Source organism: Sciurus vulgaris (assembly GCF_902686455.1).
Source record: "Sciurus vulgaris genome assembly, chromosome: 7".
Taxonomy (NCBI): Eukaryota; Metazoa; Chordata; class Mammalia; order Rodentia; family Sciuridae; genus Sciurus; species Sciurus vulgaris.
The window spans coordinates 36,235,452-36,258,841 of NC_136467.1; the positions used below are offsets into that span (position 1 = coordinate 36,235,452).

Genomic DNA, 23,390 nt, shown 5'->3' on the forward strand with positions numbered 1-23,390 from the left:
TACCATCATCTCAGAAATATCACCCACTGCCTCCATCAAAAATTAACTAACAGAAAAACAAAATGGCAAAACCACTCTTTAACCTTACACAATACTTCCTGTCACCTCTTTTTCTTTTCAGTAAAACTATTCTACAAAATCTTTTCTTCCTTAGTTCCCTTGCTCACTTCATCTCATTCTCATCTGTCTTGTACTCACTCAGTGAAAACTGTTCTTCTCCCTGCCACCAAGTTCCAGGAAACCGAACACAGTGCACAACTCTGCAACTGCATTTGATCTGAGCTGTCATCATTGTTTGGCCTGGCTGACTCCTTTCTCCCTTGAACGTCTTCTCCCAACCTTTGCAATATCAAGTTCCTCCAATTTCTCTTCTTTCTCTTTGCATTCTTCTCTGCTTTGACCCTACTTCTCATGATCAGGAGCCCCTCAGAGCCTAGGGTAGCTTCTCTCTTTTTAATCAGATTCTCTTTCTGGGTAATTTATTTAGTCCCATAGTTTAATGCCTTCCAAGCAGGCAGATAGGCTAAGTCTAACACCTACATGTTCTGTCTACACTTTGACATCTATACTTCACAGTGTTTCCAAACCAAATATTTCTAAAATGGACTGTTGATTCTCTCTTCACTCCAACCCAATTACTCCTCCAGGGGAGCCATTCCCAGCTCAATCAATGGCATCACGTCCAGTTGTACAGTTTTTAAGCTGGTAATCCAAACTATTTCTTTCATCTCTATCAGTAAGTCCTATTGATTCTACTATCAAAACACATATATGATATGTCCTGTATTTTTATATCCCATGCCATTAAACGAAGACAAACCATTATAATTTTGGTGTTCCACTGCAATAGCATATTAACTGCTCTTCTTTCTACCAGTTATGCTCTCCTCATAATGACTTTTTCAAAAAAACATAAGTCAAGTCATGGCCCTGCCCTGCTTAAAGACTTCTGTAGGAAACCACACATATCTAGCAGAATCAGACATGGTTGAGCCATAGGACACTGAGGCCTGACTCCCAGGAACTGGCAGTGATGTCGGAATGTTCCAGATCACCAGGGAGTAGGTGGCCCTGTGTGGGAGTGGTTTATTGTTTGGTTATATGATAGTTTCCCTGAGCAAATAGCTCCCCTAACTCCACCCTATCCTGTCTATCACAGAACACCTCCTGGTCGGGGGCCCCTTTACCTGTGTGGCTACAAAATAAAGGAGACTTGGGCTACTCCATGTTGTTAGAGGCCAGATCTGGTATGGCCTCATCTATCATGCCCCCTCTCATTTTAAGAGTATTGGTTCTTGTGTGTCTATTGATTAGATAAGTTCATGGGTAATTGACTGATTTATAGCCAGCGTCGTCCTCTGGCAGTTAACCTTTTTCTCATCCATGCAGGACGTGGCTGAAACACCAACAGACCTCTAGTGATTTTGCATGCCACTCAGAATAAAATCTCAATTCTTACCACGCATGAACACCCCTGAATGGCCTGGTTCCCCCATTCACATTTTGGGCCACTCACCCTCTTGCTTACTAAACTGCAGCCAAACTTGCCATCTTTCAGGTTCCTGCAGACTCCCAGCTCTATGCCACGCCCCCAGCTCTATGCCACGCCCTCATCGGTTCTTTTTACTTCTCATTCTTTAACATGTCGCCACCTCAGAAAGCCTTTCATGGCAAATTAAAGACATCTCTCCATCTTCATGCACCCTCTCTCTTCCTATCTAATTTTATTCTTTCTCCACCAGACCTTCATCATAACCTTCTGTTACTTTACCTAGTTTTTCAGGGAGTATATCTGCACTCTTTATCACTTTATCCTCCATATCTAGGGTCTTGACTGCCTGAAATATATGCTTTAGGAAATACTGGTAGTTAAATGAGAGTACAAACACTTGTATAAAGTGGTTCATACTAATTCCATCAAATTAAGAGGAAACAGATTTGGCTCTAAAACTTTATTTCTTAGTATCCTACTTTGCTTTCACTTCCTTGCCTATTGAGTAAAATGAATGATGATGGTACTAGGAAAATAAGAAAATATTTGAAAATTTAACTGTAGAGCAATTCATAAGATGTCAATAGAAATGAGAAGAAAGAAAAAAGCTTCTGAATCAACAATGTAGTCCCAAATGCAGTCCCAAATAAGTTTTTGGCTAGAGATTCTTAGTAAGCTATAATTAAGGAATGATGGTCTTTGTAGTTTACTCTGCTTTTAAAGGATCCCAGGATATTAGTAATATCAAACCTAGAATGACTGACCCTCTGAACTAAGCTCAATGAAAAAAGCAAACAACCTCAGGAAAGGACAGGACTGGGTAATATCAAGTCTAGAGACAGGAAGTTTTTTATAAAAACAGAAGAGATTATTTGAGGGTAAAAGAAATAAAATCAGAGAGGAACTTCAGAGTTCCAAAACTCATTGTCCCTTGATTCAACTAAGTTCTTTTATGTGTCTCAAAGTAACTTTATTTATCAATTATTGTGTGAGAGGTTCAGGGAACCTTTATTTTCCTTTCTCTGCAGCTTTGTTCTCTTTTCCACGTTTGAATGCTTCTCTCTTCCAATCCATGTGTTATCAATATTTAGCATCTCCAGGATACTTTCCAAGACATTTCTTTTCACTGGAGTAGCTCACGCTTTGAAGGATTCCCTCTTATTGGTCCCTTAGTGTTATGATCAAATTTTTCATAGGTATTTGTTCTGCCTCCCCAGACAGATTGTTAGCTCTTTAAGAACAGAGATTATGCTGTATGCTTATTGACATTTGTTTTACAGAAAAATATACATAATTTATCAAATGTGTGCAGTTTGTCAGAATGTTTTCAAAGGGACAAAAGTAACATAAAACATAGCTGATTAAACCATTATAATATTCAGACAATTTTTTATTCTAAGGGCATGTGGTACTTGCATAAAAGATGATAAAGTAAACTTAGAATGATGTGGGTATGTATTAAAGCAAGAAGAGAATTAAGGTACTTATTATTATAATTGAAAGAGGAACTTAAATTTTCAGAGGGAGTTGTCTGGTTGGAAATAAAAGCTGAAAGACTTATTATAAAAGAATGTTTCTTCAAATACAACCTATATTTTATACCTAAAACTAAATTTGGCTGGACATAGTTAGTTCATATCCATGACTATTTTTTTTCTTTTCTTTAAAAATTTTGGAAAAAGAAGTACTTCAATGAATTACATTTAGTTTTATTTCTAGATAGGTAAATCTGCCCAGTTAAAGAAAACTCATTTGTCATGAATATGACTCTGAGGTCTGAGCACTCTCTGGAAGCACACATTATTTTCAAGTACAAGGGAAGTAACAAAGCAGTGCCTACAGTATTTCTATAAATGGCATAATAGGGTAGTGTTCTGAACTGGAACATCCTGGTACACTGAATGATTCCTTAAAGGTACCATTTTAAAGAATTTAAGCTCTTATTTATCTTCAAGACATTCCCTCTGGCAGGGAAGTCATGTTTACATTTTTTGACCAGGTTTCAAGTAAAATCAATTTTCAAACTACCTAAGAAAAATACATAGAGGTAAATGTAAATGCTTTCTTAAAAAGACACACTGTGGTATTAAGTACGGAACATTAATCTTACTTTAAATCTGGAATATTGAGATAACAAGTAATATCTCAAACTTAGATACTAAACAAATCAAAGAATGGTAAGGAATATTCTAGAGCAAGGTATTCGTTTCATAAATTATGTGCTTGACATTCTGAAGGGGTGCATGCTTCAGATGGTTTTGACTTGGTTGTATTCCCAGGAACAAAGGAAGGTAAAGGGGAAAGAGAGGATTAAAAAATGGGAAAAATAAAAAGAAACGAGTACTAAGTTCTGGATAACTGCTGAAATAAAAATGAAAGGAAAACACTTTGAAATATTACTCTGCTGTCATCCAGCATGCAACTGATTAAACAGGAAAGACTTATGGAAACATCATCTTTTTCAGTTAAAGTAAAGAAAAATATCTCAAGAGGAAACAATTTCATGATGACATTATGTGGTTAGTACTCTATTGGAAAGTCGGAACTTTTTAGTAGTCAGTTGTTCCTTCATTAAGTAATACATGATCATTTGTGCAATAATTGGCAAAGAACACCTGAATTTAGAATAGTGTGACGACAGTCATATTTCAAGGAGCTGGCATTGCACAGAGGAGATATTCCCCAAACTTACTTCACAGGAGGAGCCACTGTACCCTGGTGGACACTGGCAGACTTCCACAGCAGTCGCCATGCTCCCATCAGTGGGATAGGGGACAGCAGATTCAAGGTTCACAGAACTCAACCTGGGAAGAGAGGAAAGGATGGCCAGTAAATATACAAGCTCTTAGGCGTGACGTAGCCAGAGCAGCGACTGTGATCCAAAGATGAGCAAATTATCCACAGCAAGAAAGCAAATGAATGTCAATAACTTGAAGCTATTATTCATTATATAGTTGGCCTTCCCTACCCAGGGGCTCCACATCTGTGGATTCAACCAGCTGTGGATTAAAAGAAATTTGGGAAAACTGAATCTGTACTGAACATGTACAGACTTTTGTCCTTGTCATCCCTAAATAATATAGTAGAAAACTATTCATCTAGCAATTACATTGTATGAGGCATTATATGTAATCAAGTGATGATTTAAGGTGTATAAAGAGATTGTGTAGATCATAGGCAAACACTGCACCATTTGATATGGGGTCTGAGCAACCGGGGATTTTGGTAGAACCCATCACCTGAGGATACTGAGGAATAGCTTTATTAGATAAGGTCTGCTCAGCTACAAATGCTGACAATCATCACAACTATCAAAATACTGAACACATAAGAGAATGTTCTTCCTCACTTATTGATTCTTAGTTATGTGGTTGTTGTTTCTTTTTTTTTTTTGGGTGGGGGTGGTACCAAGGATTAGACCCAGTGGCACTTAACCCAGCTCCTTTTTTAAAAAAAGTATTTGATTTAGAGACAAGGTCTCACTCAGTTACTTAGGGCCTAATTTACTGAGGCTGGTTTTGAACTCACAGTCTTCTTGCCTCAGCTTCCTGAGACACTGGGGTAATAGCCTGGCTGCGATGTGTTTTGATTTTCTTTTAGTGGAGATAAATAACAGAGAGTTTAAAATCATACAGCTGAAAGGATTTTTAAAACAGAAATATTCATTCCCATGACTGTTTGACTTATTTTAACATTAAAAGTAGAAAGGCAGGAGACAGTATTAACCTTAAATTTCAGCTTTTAAATGGAAAAAAATGTAGAAGAAATTTTGGTTTCTTTTTCCCCAGAGATAAACCCATGTGGTATTAGGTATAAGTGAAACTTTCTCAAATTCTCAATAGAGGTAGTTAGCACTATTTATTTGCTTAAAGTATTTTTGGTCCAAATTAAACCACTGTTCTCTGTATGTATGGATTTTATTTTACTGACACTTCTATACCATTTGGTGATCTTAGCCAAGTGACTTGGCACCACTTATTACTTGAGAGAAAAAATGGAACGTCCAAATCGAAAATTGAAAAAAAAAGTTACATAAGTGATACAAATAAAATATGTATTTCCTTCTTTAATATGCATTCACAATTGAAATAAATGTTATTGGTTTCTTACTGGCGTTTCCACATTTTTTAAATAAAAGTCTTCATCATTAAAGACAGTCTCAGAAGTCTAACAAACCAGGATTCATGTCCTGTTTAAAATTGAACAGCTGAACAGCCTTGAGGTCTAGGAAAAATTTTTCTCTTGAGGCCTCAATATTCCTATCTATATAATGGGGATAATGTAATAGTCTATGCACCATAAGCATGGTTAAATGATTAAATGAAATAATAATTACAAAGTTCTTGGTATTATAGTAAGTAATTATGAAACACTAGACGTGCTATAAACATATTTTCATTGATTGTTGAAACAGGGTAAAAATGACTACATAAGTAATACTGGGAATACTACCTGAACTATTTGTAAAACCAAATCACTTAGCAAATTTTAAATAAACTCTAAGAGTCCAAAACTAATGACTACTTAGAGCAATTAGGCAAGAGAATGAAATGAAATACATAAAAATAGGAAGAGAGGATGTCTAATTACCCCTGTTTACAGGTAATATATTATGCATAAAAACCTAAAGACTCCACCAAAAGCCTATTAGAAATGATAAATTCAATATAGAAGATCAACATAAAATCAGTATCATTTTCATATATCATTGAGATTGTTGAGAAAGAAACCCCATTCATGATAGCTTCAAAAAATCTCTAAGAATATACATAACTAAGGAAGTTAAAGATCTCACCAATGAAAATTTTAAGATATTGAAAAAAACTGAAGAAGACACAAAAAAATGGAAAGACCTCCAATGTTCATTGACTAGAAGAATTAATATTATCATCGTACACTCCACCCAAAGCAATTTACAGATTCAATGCAGTTTCCATCAAAATACCAAAAACATTTTTCATGGAATGAGAAAAAACAATCCTAAAATTCAAATGAAAGCACAAACACCGTGAATAGTAAAAGCAATTTTAAACAAAAAGAAGAAAACTGGAGGCATCACAACACCTGATTTCAAGATATATTAGAGTCTAATAACCAAACCATTAGCATAAAAACAGACACACAGACCAGTGGAAGAGCAAAGAGAATCCAGAAGTAAACGCATGCACTCCAGCCAACAGACTGTTGACCAAGGTGCTAAAAATAAAAATGGCCACTGAAGGAAGGACAGCCTCTTCAATAAGTGGTCCTGGGAAAACTGGATATCCACATGCAGAAGATTGAAACTTGAGCCTTATTTCTCATCCTGCACAAAAATTAACTCAAGTACATCAAAGATATAAGTGTAAGTCCTGAAACTATTAAAATACTAGAAGAAAACAGGGGAAATGGTTACAGATAGTGGAGTCTACAATGACTTTTTCAGATATGACCACAAACACACAGGAAACAAAAGCAAAAGTAGACAAATAGAATCACATCAAACTAAATTCCTGCTCAGCAAAGGAAACAACTGAGTGAAGAGAAAACCTACAAAAATGGCTAAAATATTTGCTAGTTGTACATCTGGTTAGTATCTAAAATACATAAGGAACCCAAAAACTTAATGATAAATAAACAAGAAATCCAGTTAAACTGGGTAAGTAATCTAAGACACATTTCTCAAAAGATTGAACACAAATGGCCAACAAATATATGGTAAAAATATTCCATGTCATTAACTGTTAGGAAAATGCAAATTAAAACTACAATGAGATATCATATCATCCTAGTCAGAATGGCTATTATCAAAAAAATAAAAAACAAAGAATTATGGCAAGAATACGGAGGAAAAAAGCTCTCAGATACCATTCATAGGCATGTAAATTAGTAGAGACATTATGGGGAACAGTTTGGAAGTTCCTCAAAAGACTAAAAATAAATCTACCATATGATCCAACTATTCTATTCTGGATCATATTTCTGATTACAAAGGAAATGAAGTCAGCATACCAAAGAGATACTGCACCCCCACGTTTAGTATGGCATTATTCACAATGGTTAAAATATGAAATCAACTTAGGTGTCCATGTATGGATCAATGAATTTTAAAAGTGTGGTATATGTACACAATGGCAGATCATTTAGCCAAAAGAGAAGTGAAAGCTTTCATTTTTAGTAAAATGGGTAGATTGGAAGGACACTATATTAAATGACATGAACTGAACACAGAAATTCAGGTACCACATATTTACTCTCATATGTGGAAGCTAAAAGAAATTGACCTGAATGTAGAATAGATATTATTAGAGGTAAGGGTAGGGGGTGGATAAGAGGAGCCTGTATTTCATCATGGTATGCTGTATGCTTGTGTTGAAATATCATACCGAAGCTCATAATATAAATAATTAGTACAAGTTAGACAAAAATTTAAAAAATTAACAGTGAAAAAAGAAATCCTAACCCCCCAATAGGATGATATTAACACATGGGACCTTTGGGAGGTAATTCAGTCATGAGGTCGGAGCCCACGTGAATGGCATTAGTGCCTTTATCAGAGACCCCAACAGGATTCCTTGCCCCATTTCCAACACGTAAAGACATAATAAAAAGAGGGCATCTTGGTACCCGGAAGAGGGCTCTCAGGACAGCCCAACTCTACTGTCATCCTTATCTCAGACTTCTAGAACACTTACAAATAAACTTCTATGTTTACAAACAAAAGCTCAACCAAATGAACAGGAAAAACCCTAAATGACCTGTGTTGACTCACCATAATAAATTTTGTTTTTAAAAATGGTTGACAGATCTTCATAAGGCATAATATGACATCCTTTATCCATAAGAAAATTTCAGCTGCTCTTGCTAGGGCATTTTGAATTTCTTACTCAAGATATTTTTATTAATCAGGGATTTACATGTAAACCAAAGAGTTTGCTGGATTTGGGAATGTATGCTGTAGCCAATCCAGAGAGCAAAGTTAAGAAAGGGCTCATTACAAGGTTTAAATGTTATTTTCAAAAGTGACAATCTTTAATAACATTGTAGACTTTTCAACAAGTTTCTAAAATCTTTATTGGCTTTAGTTCCACTTTACTAATCCTAGACACTGGATATAACTTTGGAATTTGTATGAGTTCATTATGATCAAGAAGTAGAAAAGGAAAGTGAACTGAAATCTTAGAAAACCAGCAGTTGGATGAAATCTTCTCCATGCTGAGTGACAGCTAGCACCTTCTAAAGACCAGGGCATTATCTTTAACTGCAGATGGACTCATCCAGAATTATTTCCTGAATGCTGTCTTTTCTAGGTGCACAGCTTAGACATCTGGTAGAAGGTCCTAGACAGGTAGGCATTAAAAATCACCATCATACAGTGTTCATGTTACATGGGTCATTTGAAAATCACCAAATGATCTTCCCCTCACCAAGCAGTCTTGTGCATGAAAGTATGCATTGTCATAGGCATTTCTTCCTCCTATTATTATCTGTGGTGAAATTCACACAATAAAATGAACTCTTTTAAGTGTACAACTCTGCATCATTTAGTATATTCACAATGCTGTGCAACTACCACCTCTGTCTACATCCAAAACATTTTCATCAGCCTCGAAGTAAACCTCATACAAATTAAGCAGTCACTGTCTCTTCCCCTCTTCCTCTAGCCTCTGTCAGCTACCAATCTGCTTCTGTCACTGTGAATTTACTAATTCTAGGTATTTCCTATTAATAGAATTAAACAATATGTGACCTCGATGTCTGATTTCTTTCACAGCTTGTTTTGAAGTCCATCTTAGCATGTTTCGGTTCTTCCTTTTTTCACATGCCTGTCATGTATGTACTATATTTTGTTTATCCATTTGTCTGTTGATGGATATTTGTGTTGTTTCTACTTTTTGGCTACTATGAGTATTCATGAGCAGGTTAATATAGTAATTGATTATCGAGCAAAAGATTGTTAGAGTTTACTAATTGGCAGGTTGATTACTGCATATAGATAAAATCTCAGGATTTCCCACATAAAATTGATATGTGAAACTTAAAGGTAGGGCATTGGAAGTTTCAAAGTAGAAGAATGAGCAATTGACCACTTTAAGGAACATTTTTAAAAAATAAAGATACAAAAACAAAAATATTTTCTGCAAACTGCCAAATTTCATTTGTCTTTTGAACAACAGATGTTCCTCTCTTTAATTTGTATAGCCATTTTGAGCTATGAGAAATTTCAACACTCAAACATCTTTTCCAGTAATATTCCACATTAGTATTCACTGAGTAGTCCCAGCGTTCATTAGGTTCTGCTATTTGTTAAATGGGATTTTAATGCGTTTAACAGTTTTAAGTGTTACTCATGAAGAAGGCTGCAGTTTATTTTTTTCCCCTTCAATATGGTCATTTTATTTTCTTGTTACCAGGCTGCATTCATTTAAATACGAAATGTTGGCAGTAATAAAGTACTAAATTTTGGAGATGCATGAGCTGTCAAAGATTTGTCAACTAAGTCAAATGCTTTAGCTATCTTTCCTTATTATTATGACTTGAAAATGCAGATAAGACAATGGATGAAGAGAAAAGACATAATTATATAAGCTGCTGTGGAAAATATGAAATCATATCGGAAATGTTGTCCTGGCCCCCACCTTAGTATATTTTTGATTTACTACATTTCCCACCAGAATTAGATATGCTATACTATGCTAAAACAACTAGCACTGCCAGAAAACATCATATTTTGAAACAACAGAAAGACCTTTGGTCTTATAATTCTTTTTTTTTTTTCTTCCCATTTTCCTTTTTACATTGAAGGCCTCTATTTTATCCCACTTAAAACAGTGTTACATTGGGGTAACCATCTTAAGTATTTTATTGTTATTAAAGTGTTGTTCTGTTTTGTTTTATCAAAACCTAAGATGTTGATTCAGAATTTATTTTAGTCTTTGTGTTATGGAAATTACATAAGGTATTGCTCAATTACAGGAGCTTAGTAATTTTTCTTGCATTTCTAAAGAGGCAACAGAATCATTCAATGTTCCAGTCAATGTTTGATTTGGCCATCTGTAAAATGGACATATATGCTCTCCAAATATTTTGAACCCTATATCAAGTAGGGGAAGTAAATGATAAAAGCTGATACTACTGTAGCCACCTACCAAGTATATATTAATGCTAATATATGAATTCATATCTTCCTCCTTAGTCCTCAGTCTGCACTATATTCACTTCTATTGCAATTTATTATATTATCATAAATGTGCATTATGCCTTCCCTATTAGACTATACCTTCTTTGAACTCAATGATCATTTATTCATCTTTGTATCCTTGTAACTTAGTCTAGAACAAGCACATATTAATAATTATTACTTAACTGTGTGTCCACTATTTTCAGTGTGATATAATGGGTGCTTGAAAGACATTTCAGCTACGTATCAATAAACTCAATGAAAAATCACACTTTTTTCCCAAATTTACAAATGAAGAAACTGAAGCTCAGAGGAGTAAAGCACCTTCTACAACATGTACAGTCAGTAAGCAGTGCAGCTCAGATCCAAACCTGAATGAGACTCAAAAACTAGGGGCCTCCTTGTTACCCTACCTTGTTTCCCAACACAGATTGAGAAGTATGTCAGGTGTTTTACACACATTATGTTCTCACTTCATCTTCAATATTGAAAGTTAGATATTATTTCTACCATTTTACTGAAGTGAGAACTGAGATTTAAGTCAATATACATAGTGCTCTGTGAAAATATTTGCAGACTGACTGAATCCAATACAGTGTAGCATTGGGAGATAGCAAAGATAACAGGAGAAAACAGAGGAGTTCAAATTCTGGCTGTACCTCTTACCCACTGCCCGATACCAAGTGAGTCTCATAAATATTTTTAAGTTCTAGAGTCTTTATCAGTATTCTTTCTTTAAAACGTGCTTACCTGGATTATTATTTTCAAAGGTAGAAGCATACTATGCATCTATCAATTCTTTTTTGATAAATAAGATGTCTTGGTTTACAAGAATTGTTCTAGATATTTATGATTTAAATTTTGTCAAGTCATTTTCAGTACAAAACCCCAAACTTATTCTAAAAGTTATGTGAATAAATGTTGCCTTTGAAAGATTCTGTATTTATTTTTAAACAATAAAGACACATGAGACATATCATGATAAAGTCATGATGGAATCCGTTACACTGTGGTAACAACTACAAATTCTCAGAGGTACTTTAGACCTGCAGAAGATTTTACAAGAGCCAACCTTTGTTCAGCAACCATAAGATCAAAACAACCAGGGCTGCTGACCTCCATGTGCTATCAGTATTCCAGGTTGTTTGATCTTCTGGTTGATGAATAAGCTCCAGAGAGTCCTACACTGGCAAGTCAATGTTTTCCCTCTAGAAAAAAAAATATATATACATATACATGTGTGTGTGTGCATATGTATATATATATATATATATATATATATATATATGTCTATATATCTATATAATCACTTCTGCTCAGATTCTATTGGGTAAACCAAGTCAAATGGACATATCTACCCTCAAGGTTACAGAAACTCAGTATCTCCATAGGAGAAGATTAAAAATGTAAATATGGTAAACTGTATCAATGTGTGCTTTAGGATGAAAGGGAAACACATGTTGTGCACAGTTCTATAACTAATAGGTGCTTAAGAAAAGCCTTTCTTGAGTTAAAGATAAGGGGGTGTTATGGTTTAATTGTGGTGTCCCCCAAAATCTCATGTGTAAGACAATGCAAGAAGGTTCAGAGGAGAAATGATTGGATTCTAAGAGTATTAACCCAATCAGTGAATTAATTCCCCTATAGGGACTAACTGAGTGGCTACTGAAGTGGTAGGGTGTGGCTGGGGGAGGTGGGAATTGGGGTGTGGCTTGGGGTATATATTTGTATCTGGCCAGTGGAGTCTCTCTTTCTGTTTTTTGATCACCATGTGAGCTGCTTCCCTCTGCCACACTCTCCTACCATGATGTTCAGTCCTGCCTCTATCCCAGAGGAATGAAGCCAGCTTTCTATGGACTAAGAACTCGGAAACTGTAAACCTCAGATAAACTCTTCCTCCTGTATAGTTGTGCTGGTTGGGTTATATAGTCAGAGCAGCAGAATAGCTGTCTAAAACAAGGGGGCTACTAAATCCAAGGTTTGGAGAATTTAAAGGGGAAAGATGTGTAAGCTAGATTTGTCTTATTTTTCTCATGCTCTTAAAACAAAAATGGAAATTTTTCTAATTTTCTCTTTGTCTTAACTAGGAAAGAGTAATAAGGGAATCAATTTTTTTGGATGGTTTCAGCATTCTGGAAAAGAATGACAGTAAGAACTAAAATAATTGTGTATCTTATTCTGTATGTCTCCAAGTCTTAATGGTATTTGGAGAAAATGCTGTCCCTTGGAATGAGGTGGGTCAGGTGGATATACTTCATATCTATGTGCTGATCTTCCACTATCAAACCACTTCAGCAGCTCTCTAATTCCTTTTTCAAAGTGACGTGTTGAAGTTGACAGTGCAATTGTCCTCCTCCTTCGTTCAGAAATAAAACAATTTAAACCGGGTGTGGGGTGCATGCCTGTAATCCCAGTGACTTGGGAGGCTGAGGTAGGAGGATCACAAGTTTGAGACCAGCCTCAGTGACTTAGTTAAACCCTGTCTCAAAATAAAAAAAGAATTAAAAGGGCTTGGGGTGTGGCTCAGTGGTTGAGTACCCCTAGCTTCAATCCCTGGTTACAAAAAAAAAAGGAGGCAAGTTAAGTACAAAGAGGTCAAAGCCATTCTTATGTTTACAATTATTATATAACTGAGTTGAAAAAAAGTCAAAATCCTGTAGCCCAGGTTTACTTCTACTATGCAATTCTACCCAACTATAGAATTGGACTGACCTAAGCCCATTTGCTGAGAGAACTACCATGGAAGTAAATCTTCCTTCCATAAGCCTAAGCATGAGTTTTTGTTGTGATAGCTTCAATTTACTCATGCTTGCACACAAACAGTGTACCACGGCAGGAGCCTACTGTGCAAGACAAGTTGAAATCAATTCAGGTGATGTTTTACAAATATGACTCAATCTACTAGCAGATCAGAGATAAATAAAATATAACAAGCTTACTGACTCAGGATTCACGCTGACTTTCAGCTCACCTGAAGTGGAAAGGAATTTCAAACCTAAATTGGCTTTTACTTCTTGAGCCACAATGCTTCAGTCATAAAGATGGAGGTAAGCCATCACCTACTTGGATTTGTTCCTATGTCCATTCACGTAGCCTCGTCTGTGAACGTATCCTGCATATATGGGGAGACCTCAGAAAACTTCAAATAAAACCAATGATTTTAAGGAGGGTAGATGCTGAAATTGTTTGACATAAATCAGGGAGAAGTGTCTTTGGATTAACTAGCCTGAGAAACAATGCTGACAAAAATAAATAAGCCCCCTAGCCACTTTTTGTCAATTTGGTTGTCATTCATTTTGAAAGTTAGAGGACTCGTCTCTTTGTACTGTTTAAACATCATGACAATCTCTATTTACTAAATGGGAAAAACATAATTAATTCCTAAGTGCAGCTTCTCATCTTTATGGCACTTTAACCCTGCTTCTAGCAGAATTGCCTATGCAAAAGAGGTACATTGTTTGGCAATGGTTTTGTTTATGAATCTGCAGTTCCCTCCTTTGGGAAATGGTAATGATGATAATACTTTGTTGAAATGTTACAAGTGAAAGACAAACTAGGCCGCACACGCAAATAGTGAGAGGTGGTATCTGCAATAAAATACCTAATATTGGAGACATTTCTTTGATTAAGGGTATATCAGTTGTCAGTGTGGGGTCGAACTTGATCATCTAACTGAATCTGATTCAAAAGTAAGATGCCATGATAGCTTATGCTATTTATTATCTGCATAGGAAAGGAGAAGGGGAAGAACTCATTCACATATAGTTGAAGTTAAAATTCTGTCTGACAAAATGTCATGACTTTAAAAAGGGAAAATATAGCACCCTACAGTCAGTCAGGGTGTTTTCATTTTAAAGAAAAAAACTATCAAGAAGAAAGAGCTAACATATGAAAATGTTCTAGGTAATGGGCACTTTATGTAATCATCACATATTATTGTCACAGCAACCCTGGAAACAGGCATTATTATCTGCACACTACAATTAAAATCGAGATTCTACAAACCCCAATCTCTTGCCATAGTTCATATGCACGACAAGCAATAGAGCTTGCTGAATTCCTACTCACTTTGGCTCTAAAATCCAAAGTCTTTCCTTTTACCCATTATACTCTTACAATGGTTTGTACAGGGATGTGTGGTTATTTAAATAAAGAGGCTTGCCTTTCTTATTACAAACAATATACTACTCGTCAGAAACTAGTTAACTAACGAATAGAAGAAAACATTTTACAGACTACTTTCTAAATATGAGCACCCTGGAATTGTACCTTTTTGAATTCCTACTCTCTGTGCCATCATAAAGGTGACTATTTTCTAGTACAGCATGTCTCAACCCTGGAATCATTATTTATTATATGCGCTGGCAGAATCGTGAAAGAAACATCAATGATCATAAGAGCTGAGACAAATTATTTGTGATATTTACAATTTCAAAGGGTTCATAGGAACACCTTTCAGAGAACCAATGCTTATTCTTATCTTCTATGTGAAAGAACAAGCCTAGAGGTATTTTTTTAATTTGTTTGTTTTCTGTTTTGTTTTTTTTCCCCTGGTACTGGGGATCAAACCCTGGGGCACTTAACCACTGAGCCACTCTCCAGTCCTTATTTATTTTTGTATTTTATTTAGAGGCAAGGTCTCACTGAGTTGCTTAGGGCCTTGCTAAGTTGCTGAGGCTGGCTTTGAACTCACCACCCTCCTGCTCAGCCTTCAAAGCCGCTGGGGTTATAAGCATACGACCCAGCAGCAGGCCAAACCTAGAGTTTTTAAAATCCACTTTTCTAGCATGTTCATGTTTACCCCAAGGTAAATGTGTGGACTTGGAAGGTGCAGTTCCCAATTTTACCTGAAGATGGCATCCATCCCAAAGTTGTATGTGATTTGTATGAGGAGGCTCTTCAAATTGACAAGCACCATCATGAAATCCTTTCTGCTGACTGGGAAGTTTGTGCCGTGTATGGTGAATGACTCCTCTTTAAGTGGTAGCACGCTGACGTGGTCTTCAGATGGTTGAAGGTACACCTCTTCTTGGGCAGTGCTGATTCTCAGGTTATTTCCCTAAAGGAGGGGAAAAGTATTATCAGGATAAAATTGAAAACTAGGCACGAAAAGGTGAGATGTATCTGTATCTGAATTCTTCATCCTATACATTATCCTCAGTAGGTTTTGAATTTCAGGTTGGCTTTCCCTGACGTTCAACACATTTTCAGAATACATGAATTTAAATATTAGCTTTCACCAGATGCACTGCAAAGTGTAAGCTTCTTGGTCCCACTTCCCACTTCCCCCATGAGCTAAAATAACAGATCACTGGCAAGGCCTAAGCATATATGTGATTAGAGACACCCTGATTTTACACAAGAACACGAACATTAAATATTTCAAAAATACTAGTTTATGGTGAGGGCGATAGGAAAAGAAGCTTTACATAATTAAGCGATTATTTTAAAGGACTTCTATGTATGGAGGAAAAACAAGAAAAAGGTCTGCATATAATGTTTATAGCAGGATACTGGCATCATAATAAGAAATATAGATTGACTTTGGACATTTAGGTTGTCCTTGTATTAGCTCCTTCATACCATGATACATAACTTCTTGATGTCTATCCTAATATCTATCTAAAATTCAGACCACTTCATCCAATTCTGAAAAAATATTCATTTGGAGGAAAGAATTCTGTCATTCTGTCATTGATTCACATGTGTGAAATGTGCAAGAGAAAGAATAACAGAGGTTGTTTACTAACGGGCTGACCTGACTTCTACCCCTTTGGAATCATGAATGGGCTTGCATGTGTATACCTTGGAGTGTGTGGGACTACACATTATGTGTGTAGACATAATTGAAAAGGAAGGATGTAGGAAAGGGGAGAGAAGCACTTCTAGATAACTTTAGGCTTCCAGTCTTTGGGAATTCACTATGATCCTCCAAACCCTAAAAGCAGTTTCTCCTGTTTCTTACCTAAATCAGGATTTCAAAATTAAGATTTAACTATAGCCTATGGCTACATGAACTGGGTTCATTTTTTCCATTTACTTATGACTAATATAAACAAGGAAATAGTACAATCTATGTGGAAAATTTATATATAACTATATAAATCAGCTTTCACCTAAATGTTGTCATTCATACTTATAATCATGGGAACATGATCATCATGCTTTAAATTTTATTTTTTAAATCTGTTCTAAAGGTTTTCTTTATTATTAGAATGCAGTGAATATATTTAGTTTTCTAGATATGTCTTCGGAGTGAAACACCCCCCCAAAAATTCCTAAGATACATTTTTCTTTAGTAGGAAGTAAATTAATGTCAAACCAACCAGGTAAAAAGAGCATGGGCAACCTGAAATAACACATGGTGTCTTAGGGTTAAATAGCAATGTGCTCAGTACACTACCTCTAAGAGGACCATCAGCTGGAGAACATATTCTGTGTCTTCCTCCTCTTCCTCGAGGTCATAGGAGATGGTAAATGTCAACTGTCCTCCTACGGCTGGGAGCTATAAGAGAGGAGATGCGCAATCATTACAGCACAGGAGATAGGCTATTAAATCATATTTTACTTATTTTTAAATCCTTATACCGTTCTAGAGGGCAATATTTGGAAGAAGCAGAAATCACCAGAGAACAGAGTGGGGTTGACAGACATTTCTTTAGGAGTAACCTTTAAACGAACCTTACCCATCAACTGTAAGCCTGACATAAATATAAATTCATGTACTACTTCCCCCAGTGTGGCAGGCTTGCTGAAACAAGTTAAGCTCCATGAAACCAAACACAGTTCTTCCAGTCATCTTCTTAGTCTGGAGTATGAGTTTTACAATTCCTAAACAAATAAGGATCATCGTCAAAATTAGAAGATTTCTATCTATTTTCTATTCACTTTCTTTGGGTCTGATGCATCCAATGAGCATATCTCTCCATTTGAAGGGTTTTAGAAAGACCAAAAGCCAAGCAAGGAAATGTTGATGGTCAAAGGAAAATAAAAGATTAGCACCAAAATTTATATTAAAATTCAATCAAAACTGCCCAAGAAGGTATACTTATCCCTGTGCAAACAAATAAGCTTGTTTGAAAGGAAGTTATTATCCCCTTTCCATTAAACGTATTTGCTTCCTTCTATCATGCATGCCAAACCCCCTACAATGCTGGAGGTTTATATTTTCTGACATTGAGAGTAACCTTGCAGAAACTTAAAAAAAGAAAGGGAATGCAATATCATTTATAGGACAGGAATCAAAATTGGAGCTGTGAGTGACAGATTCAATGCTAATGCTGCACTTCTTATTTCAAAAATTCCACTCTAGCCTTGTAAATAAAGACATTCATAAAACAAAGTTGATGATTTGTATTCTGCTGTTCACTCTTTGCTGACATGCAGAGACCCAGCTTTGCAGCCGTTGGCTCTCTGTGGCCTTTCATGGCAGACTCTGACCAAAAAGCAATTCCTGGCCATGCACTGGATGGAGGAGGAGGAGCCCTGAGTCCTTGCAGAGTTGTTCCGTGGGGACTGCACATAGCTGGCTATGGCTGATTAAACAGGATTTTAAATCATAGCTCTTCAGCGTCTTCTAAGAGCTCATTACATGGTATTCTAGAAGAAACAGAAATTCTGAGAACTTTTATTCCCCTGCTTCACTGAGAAATGGTCCTACTCTAATGTCTTTTCACATATAAAATAATAAATATCTGCCAGGACTATAGCACTTGGCATTATTGTGAGTAATGAGGGGTGAATCTATACAAAACGTTTTGGGTTCTAATAAGAAAGCATCCAAAATTTCACATAGCATGCTTGTTCAAATCAGCTAGACATTTTTTCAATAAGAGGACTCTAAAAAGGCAGCAGAAAAAGAAAACACTTTGTATTTTTCAAATAGAACTGAACTACTTAGAATTTTCTAAATTAATGAAATTTTTCAGTCAGAGTTAGACGTTGTTTGGGAAGAACATTGGGATGTAAATCTGTAACATTTCAAAACTTTTTTAAGTTTCCAAACATATTTCAATTATTTAAAGTTTGTATTACATTTATTTTTTTAATTTTTTACAGACAACATTTTGACTCATTGTACACAAATGGGTACAACTTTTCATTTCTATGGTTGTACACGACGTTGATTCACACCATTTGTGTAATCATACGTGCACATAGGGTAATGATGTTTGTCTCATTCCACTATCTTTCTTTCCCCCACCCCCTCCCCACCGCATTTCCCTCTACACAATCCAAAATTTCTCCATTCTTCTCTTACCCCCCACACCCTCGTTATGTATCATCGACCACTTATCAAACATTATTTTTATTGAATATGCTTATCTAAAATTAATAAATTAACATATTAACTAAGGCACTACCACAGATAACCAAAGATAAAGAATTTTGAATTAAAGGTAATATTCCATTTTGCCAGTAAAGAGCCAAAGTGTGTATAATTTTAACATTCAAGGTTTTAAGATATATATAAAATGAAAAAATATTCACTTACACTATTTGATTTTTAATGTGCTTTTTATACCTATTTGTAATACTTATAAAGTCACATAACATATAATATGAGCGAGGAAAGGGAGGTAGAAATGGGGAAAAGAACCAAATAGAAAAAGAAGTGTCTTATGCAAGTCAGGATAATGTAAAATACAAATTGAGAAATATAAACTCTATTCACTCTAATAATAATTAAAAATTGTGTTTTCACTCATACTTTATAAACCAATGTTTTCCAAATTCTTCCAGGCATTTTTGATACCCTTATTTTGAAATGATTAGAACATTTTTTCACGAGTGAATTCAGTTTACTTCCTCCTAAATTGTGTGAAAAACAGATTGTTTTAAACTTGAGTATGATAATATTACCAGACATTCCTCCCCCTGGCAAAAGTATCAATTTGTAGAATATTTGAATCACTGTCCTTTACGTTAACTCTAAAGGTGCATATTTATAATCACATCTGCATAACTACTTGGCCAAGTTCTAATTTCAGTAATTTTGGGGAAGGATGGCTTAAGATATTGTCCTGCAATTTAGAGATTGTGCCCTTAGGAACAATTTATTCTCAAACTGTTTTGTTTCAAGTTTTCCTACAACTCTATAAAGCAAACTCTTACAAGTATGACATCAAGCATTTCCTAATGTTGTTTCTACTGAATCTGCCCTCTTCAAAGAGCACATACTATAAAGGATCAATTTTGGGCTGGGAAGATAGCTCAGCTGGTAGAGTGCTTGCCTCGCAAGCACAAGGCCCTGAGTTCGATTCCCCAGTACCGCAAAAAAAAAAAAAAAAAAAAAAAGAATTTTAAGAAAACATCTTCTCTTCTGAAGAACATTGGTTTTGGGGGAAAGCTCTGAGAACATTTCCTATAGCTTTGAATGAAGACTTTTCTCCACTGATCCATTCCTCCATATTCCAAGTCACCTTTACTAGAATGCACCTATCCCTTGCTTCCACAATCTCCCATAAACCTTTCAGTATCCTACTCCTCACTGTCTTCATCAAATCTAATGTACACAAGACTGCCAATCATCAATTAACTTCATTTTCTCTCCTAGCTATTATCCATATTTTTTTATTACTTCATTGTCAAACTGTGAGGTACAGAATATGGCACTCGTTTTCTTTATTTCTATCTATCCATTCTTTCTTATTTCATCTGCTAAATCCAGCTGTCCATTTCAATGGAGTAACACTCCACTGAAAGTTTCTTGATATGCCACTTATAAGCTATATAGCAACCATTAATGATCTCTTTTAAAATTTTGTTTGTAATTGACACATCATACTTGTGCATATTTGTGGGATACAGTGTGATGCTTGAATACATGTACATATCAGGCAATAATCAAATCTGGTATGTAGCATATTCATTACCTCATACATCAATCATTTATTTGTGGTAAGAACATTCAAATTATCTCTTCTAGCTATTTTTAAATGATCAGAACAGTATTGTTAACTATAGTCAGTCTATTGTACAACAGAACACAAGAGCTTACTCCAATGGGTGACATTATACCCATTGGTCAATTTCACCCTGTTTCTCTCTTCCTCCTACTCCTCCCAGACTCCGGTAAGTACTAGTCTACTTTTAATTCTATGACATCAGATTCTTTAAATTCCCCACAAATGCTATCATGTGCTATTTATCTTTCTGTGCCTGGTTTATTTCACTTAACATAAATGTCCTCAGGTTCATCCATGTTGCTGAAAATGGTGGGATTTCATATTTATAAATGGCTGAATTATATTCCATTGGGTATATACATCACATTTTCTTTACCCATTCATCTTTGGGCACTGAGGTTGATTCCACATCTTGGCTATTGTAGATAGTGCTGCAGTAAACATAGGAGTGCAGATACCTTTTCAACAGTGTGATTTCATTTCCTTTAGCTACATACCCAATGTTGGGATTGCTGCATCATATGGCAGTTCTATATTAAATGACTTCGCAGAATCTTCTTACTATTTTCCATAATATCTCCACTAATTTACATTTCCCCTAACACTGCATGGGAGTTTTTCTTATTTTGCATCCATTACAATATTTGCTGTTTTTGGTCTTTTTTGACAGCAGCAATTCTAGTTGTGATTTTTCATTTGTATTTCCCTGCCAGTTAATGATGTTGAACATGTTTTCACATACTTGTCCATATGTCTTCTTTTAGGAAATATCTACTCAGGTCTTTTGCCCATTTTAACTGGATTACTTGGGGTTTTTGTTTGTTGGCTTTTTGTTTTGTTTTATGCTATTGAGTTGTTTGAGTTTCTTATACACCTTTAGCAGATGCATAGTTGCAAATGTTTCCTGCCATTTTGTAGGCTGTCTCTTGATTGCTTCATTTCCTGTACAGGAACTTCAGGGTTTGATTTCCTTTGTCAATTTTTGCTTTTGTTGTTTATACCTTTGAGGTCTTATCCAAACGCATCCTTGCCTGACTAATGTCATAGAACATTTTCCCTAAGTTTCCTTCTAGTGGTTTTACCATTTCTTGTCTTCCAGTTAATCATTTAATAATATATTTTGAGTTGATGTTTGTGTGTGGTAGGAGAGAGGGGCCTAATTTCATTCTTTCGCATATGGTTATCTGGTTTTCCCAGCACCAGCTGTTGAAGACATTGTCATTTCTCTCTCCATTCAAAAATCATTTGGTTGATCTTCAGTAAGTGTAAACCTATCTCTGTCTTTTCCATTCTGTTACATTGATCTACATTTATGTCAGTATCATGCTGTTTTGGTTACTCCAGTTGTATACTATATTTTGAGGTAATAATCCTTTTGTTTAATTTTATTCTTAATATTTTTGTGACATTTAATAATTCTTAGGATTTTCTTTTTACTCCTTTGTCTTCCATTACACTGAACTTCCTCATCTTATTTCCCTTGTGCTGCTCTTAGCTCTGCCTTAGATACATTTTTAAAATTATTATTCTGTACTCAGTGAGTGAGCACCTCTAAGACTCTTTCACTTTCCTTTGGTTGTCATTTCATGTGAACTCCCCTCTCATGGATTGAACTCCAGCTAACCTAGTTCTTCAATCTGCATCTTTTGGCCTATGCTTTGCCTCTGTGTTAATTTGCTCAAGCCACTATAATAAAGTACCAGAGACTGAGTAGCTTAAATAACAGAAATTTGTTTTCATAAAGTGCTGGAGAGTTCAGAGAACAAGTTATGTCATATATTTGCTAAGCAAGGTTTTCAGTGGATGCCAGGTCAGGTGGTACATGCCCGTCCTCCTGGCAACTTAGGAGGTTGTAGGCTGGAGAATTGCAAGTTTGAAATCAGCCTCAGCAACTAAGTGAGATCCTGCTTCAAAATACATGTAAAGGGTTAGGCATGTAGCTCAGAGCACTCCTGGGTTTAATCCCCAGTAACATACATACAAAAGCAAATACTGCACAAAACCAATGGGGATTAGAAGCTAAGGGTAACATTGTATGATCTGATACTTAGATTTGGGAATTTATATACAATTGGCTCTCTGTATTTTCAGGTTTTGCATCTGCAGATTCAACAAATTCTTTGTTATTTTTAGATATACATGACAGATGAATGTATTCTGGCATATTATCATACATGGAGTATGACTTATTGTAATTAGGATCCCATGCTTGTTGAACATGATGTGAAGTTATACTGATTGTGTATTCATACATGAACATAGAAAAGTTAAGTCCAGTTCATTCTACTGTCTTTCCTATCCCCATCCCCCCACCCTTCCCTTCATTCCCCTTTGTCTATTCTTCCCTCCTCCACTCCTTATTGTGTGTTACTATATGCATATCAGAGAGAACATTTGGCTTTTTGGGGGGTGGGTATTGGCTTATTTCACTTAGCACAATAGTCTCCAGTTTCATCCATTCACCGACAAATGCCATAATTTCATTCTTTTTTATGGCTAAGTAATATTCCACTATGTTTATATACCACATTTTGTTTATCCATCCATCTGTTGAAGACCATCTAGGTTGGTTCTATATCTTAGCTATTGAGAATTGAGCTGCTATAAGCACTGATGTGGCCATGTCACTGTAATATGCTGACTTTATCTCCTTGATCCAACTGATTCTGAATTAAAAATATTAAAGAGAAAATTGCATCTCTACTGAGCATGTACAGATTCTTTTCTTGTCACTATTTCCTAAACAATTGTAGTATAAAAATTTAATAACTATTCACATAGCATTTACACTGTATTAGCCAGTGTATGTAATCTAGAGACGATATAAAGT

The 23,390-nt window shown here is 35.7% G+C and overlaps 1 protein-coding gene across 1 annotated transcript in view; it reads right to left on the bottom strand.

Annotated features, from left to right (window-relative positions):
- LAMA2 (laminin subunit alpha 2) overlaps positions 1-23,390 on the bottom strand; it is a 620,167-nt gene that overhangs the window by 245,564 nt on the left and 351,213 nt on the right. Inside the window, exons 13-15 of the mRNA XM_079148222.1 lie at positions 17,056-17,157; positions 15,500-15,711; positions 4,185-4,296 (exon numbers count right to left, since the gene is read on the bottom strand). Coding sequence (XP_079004348.1) covers positions 4,185-4,296; positions 15,500-15,711; positions 17,056-17,157 — 426 coding nt within the window. The remainder of the gene's footprint in view (positions 1-4,184; positions 4,297-15,499; positions 15,712-17,055; positions 17,158-23,390) is intronic.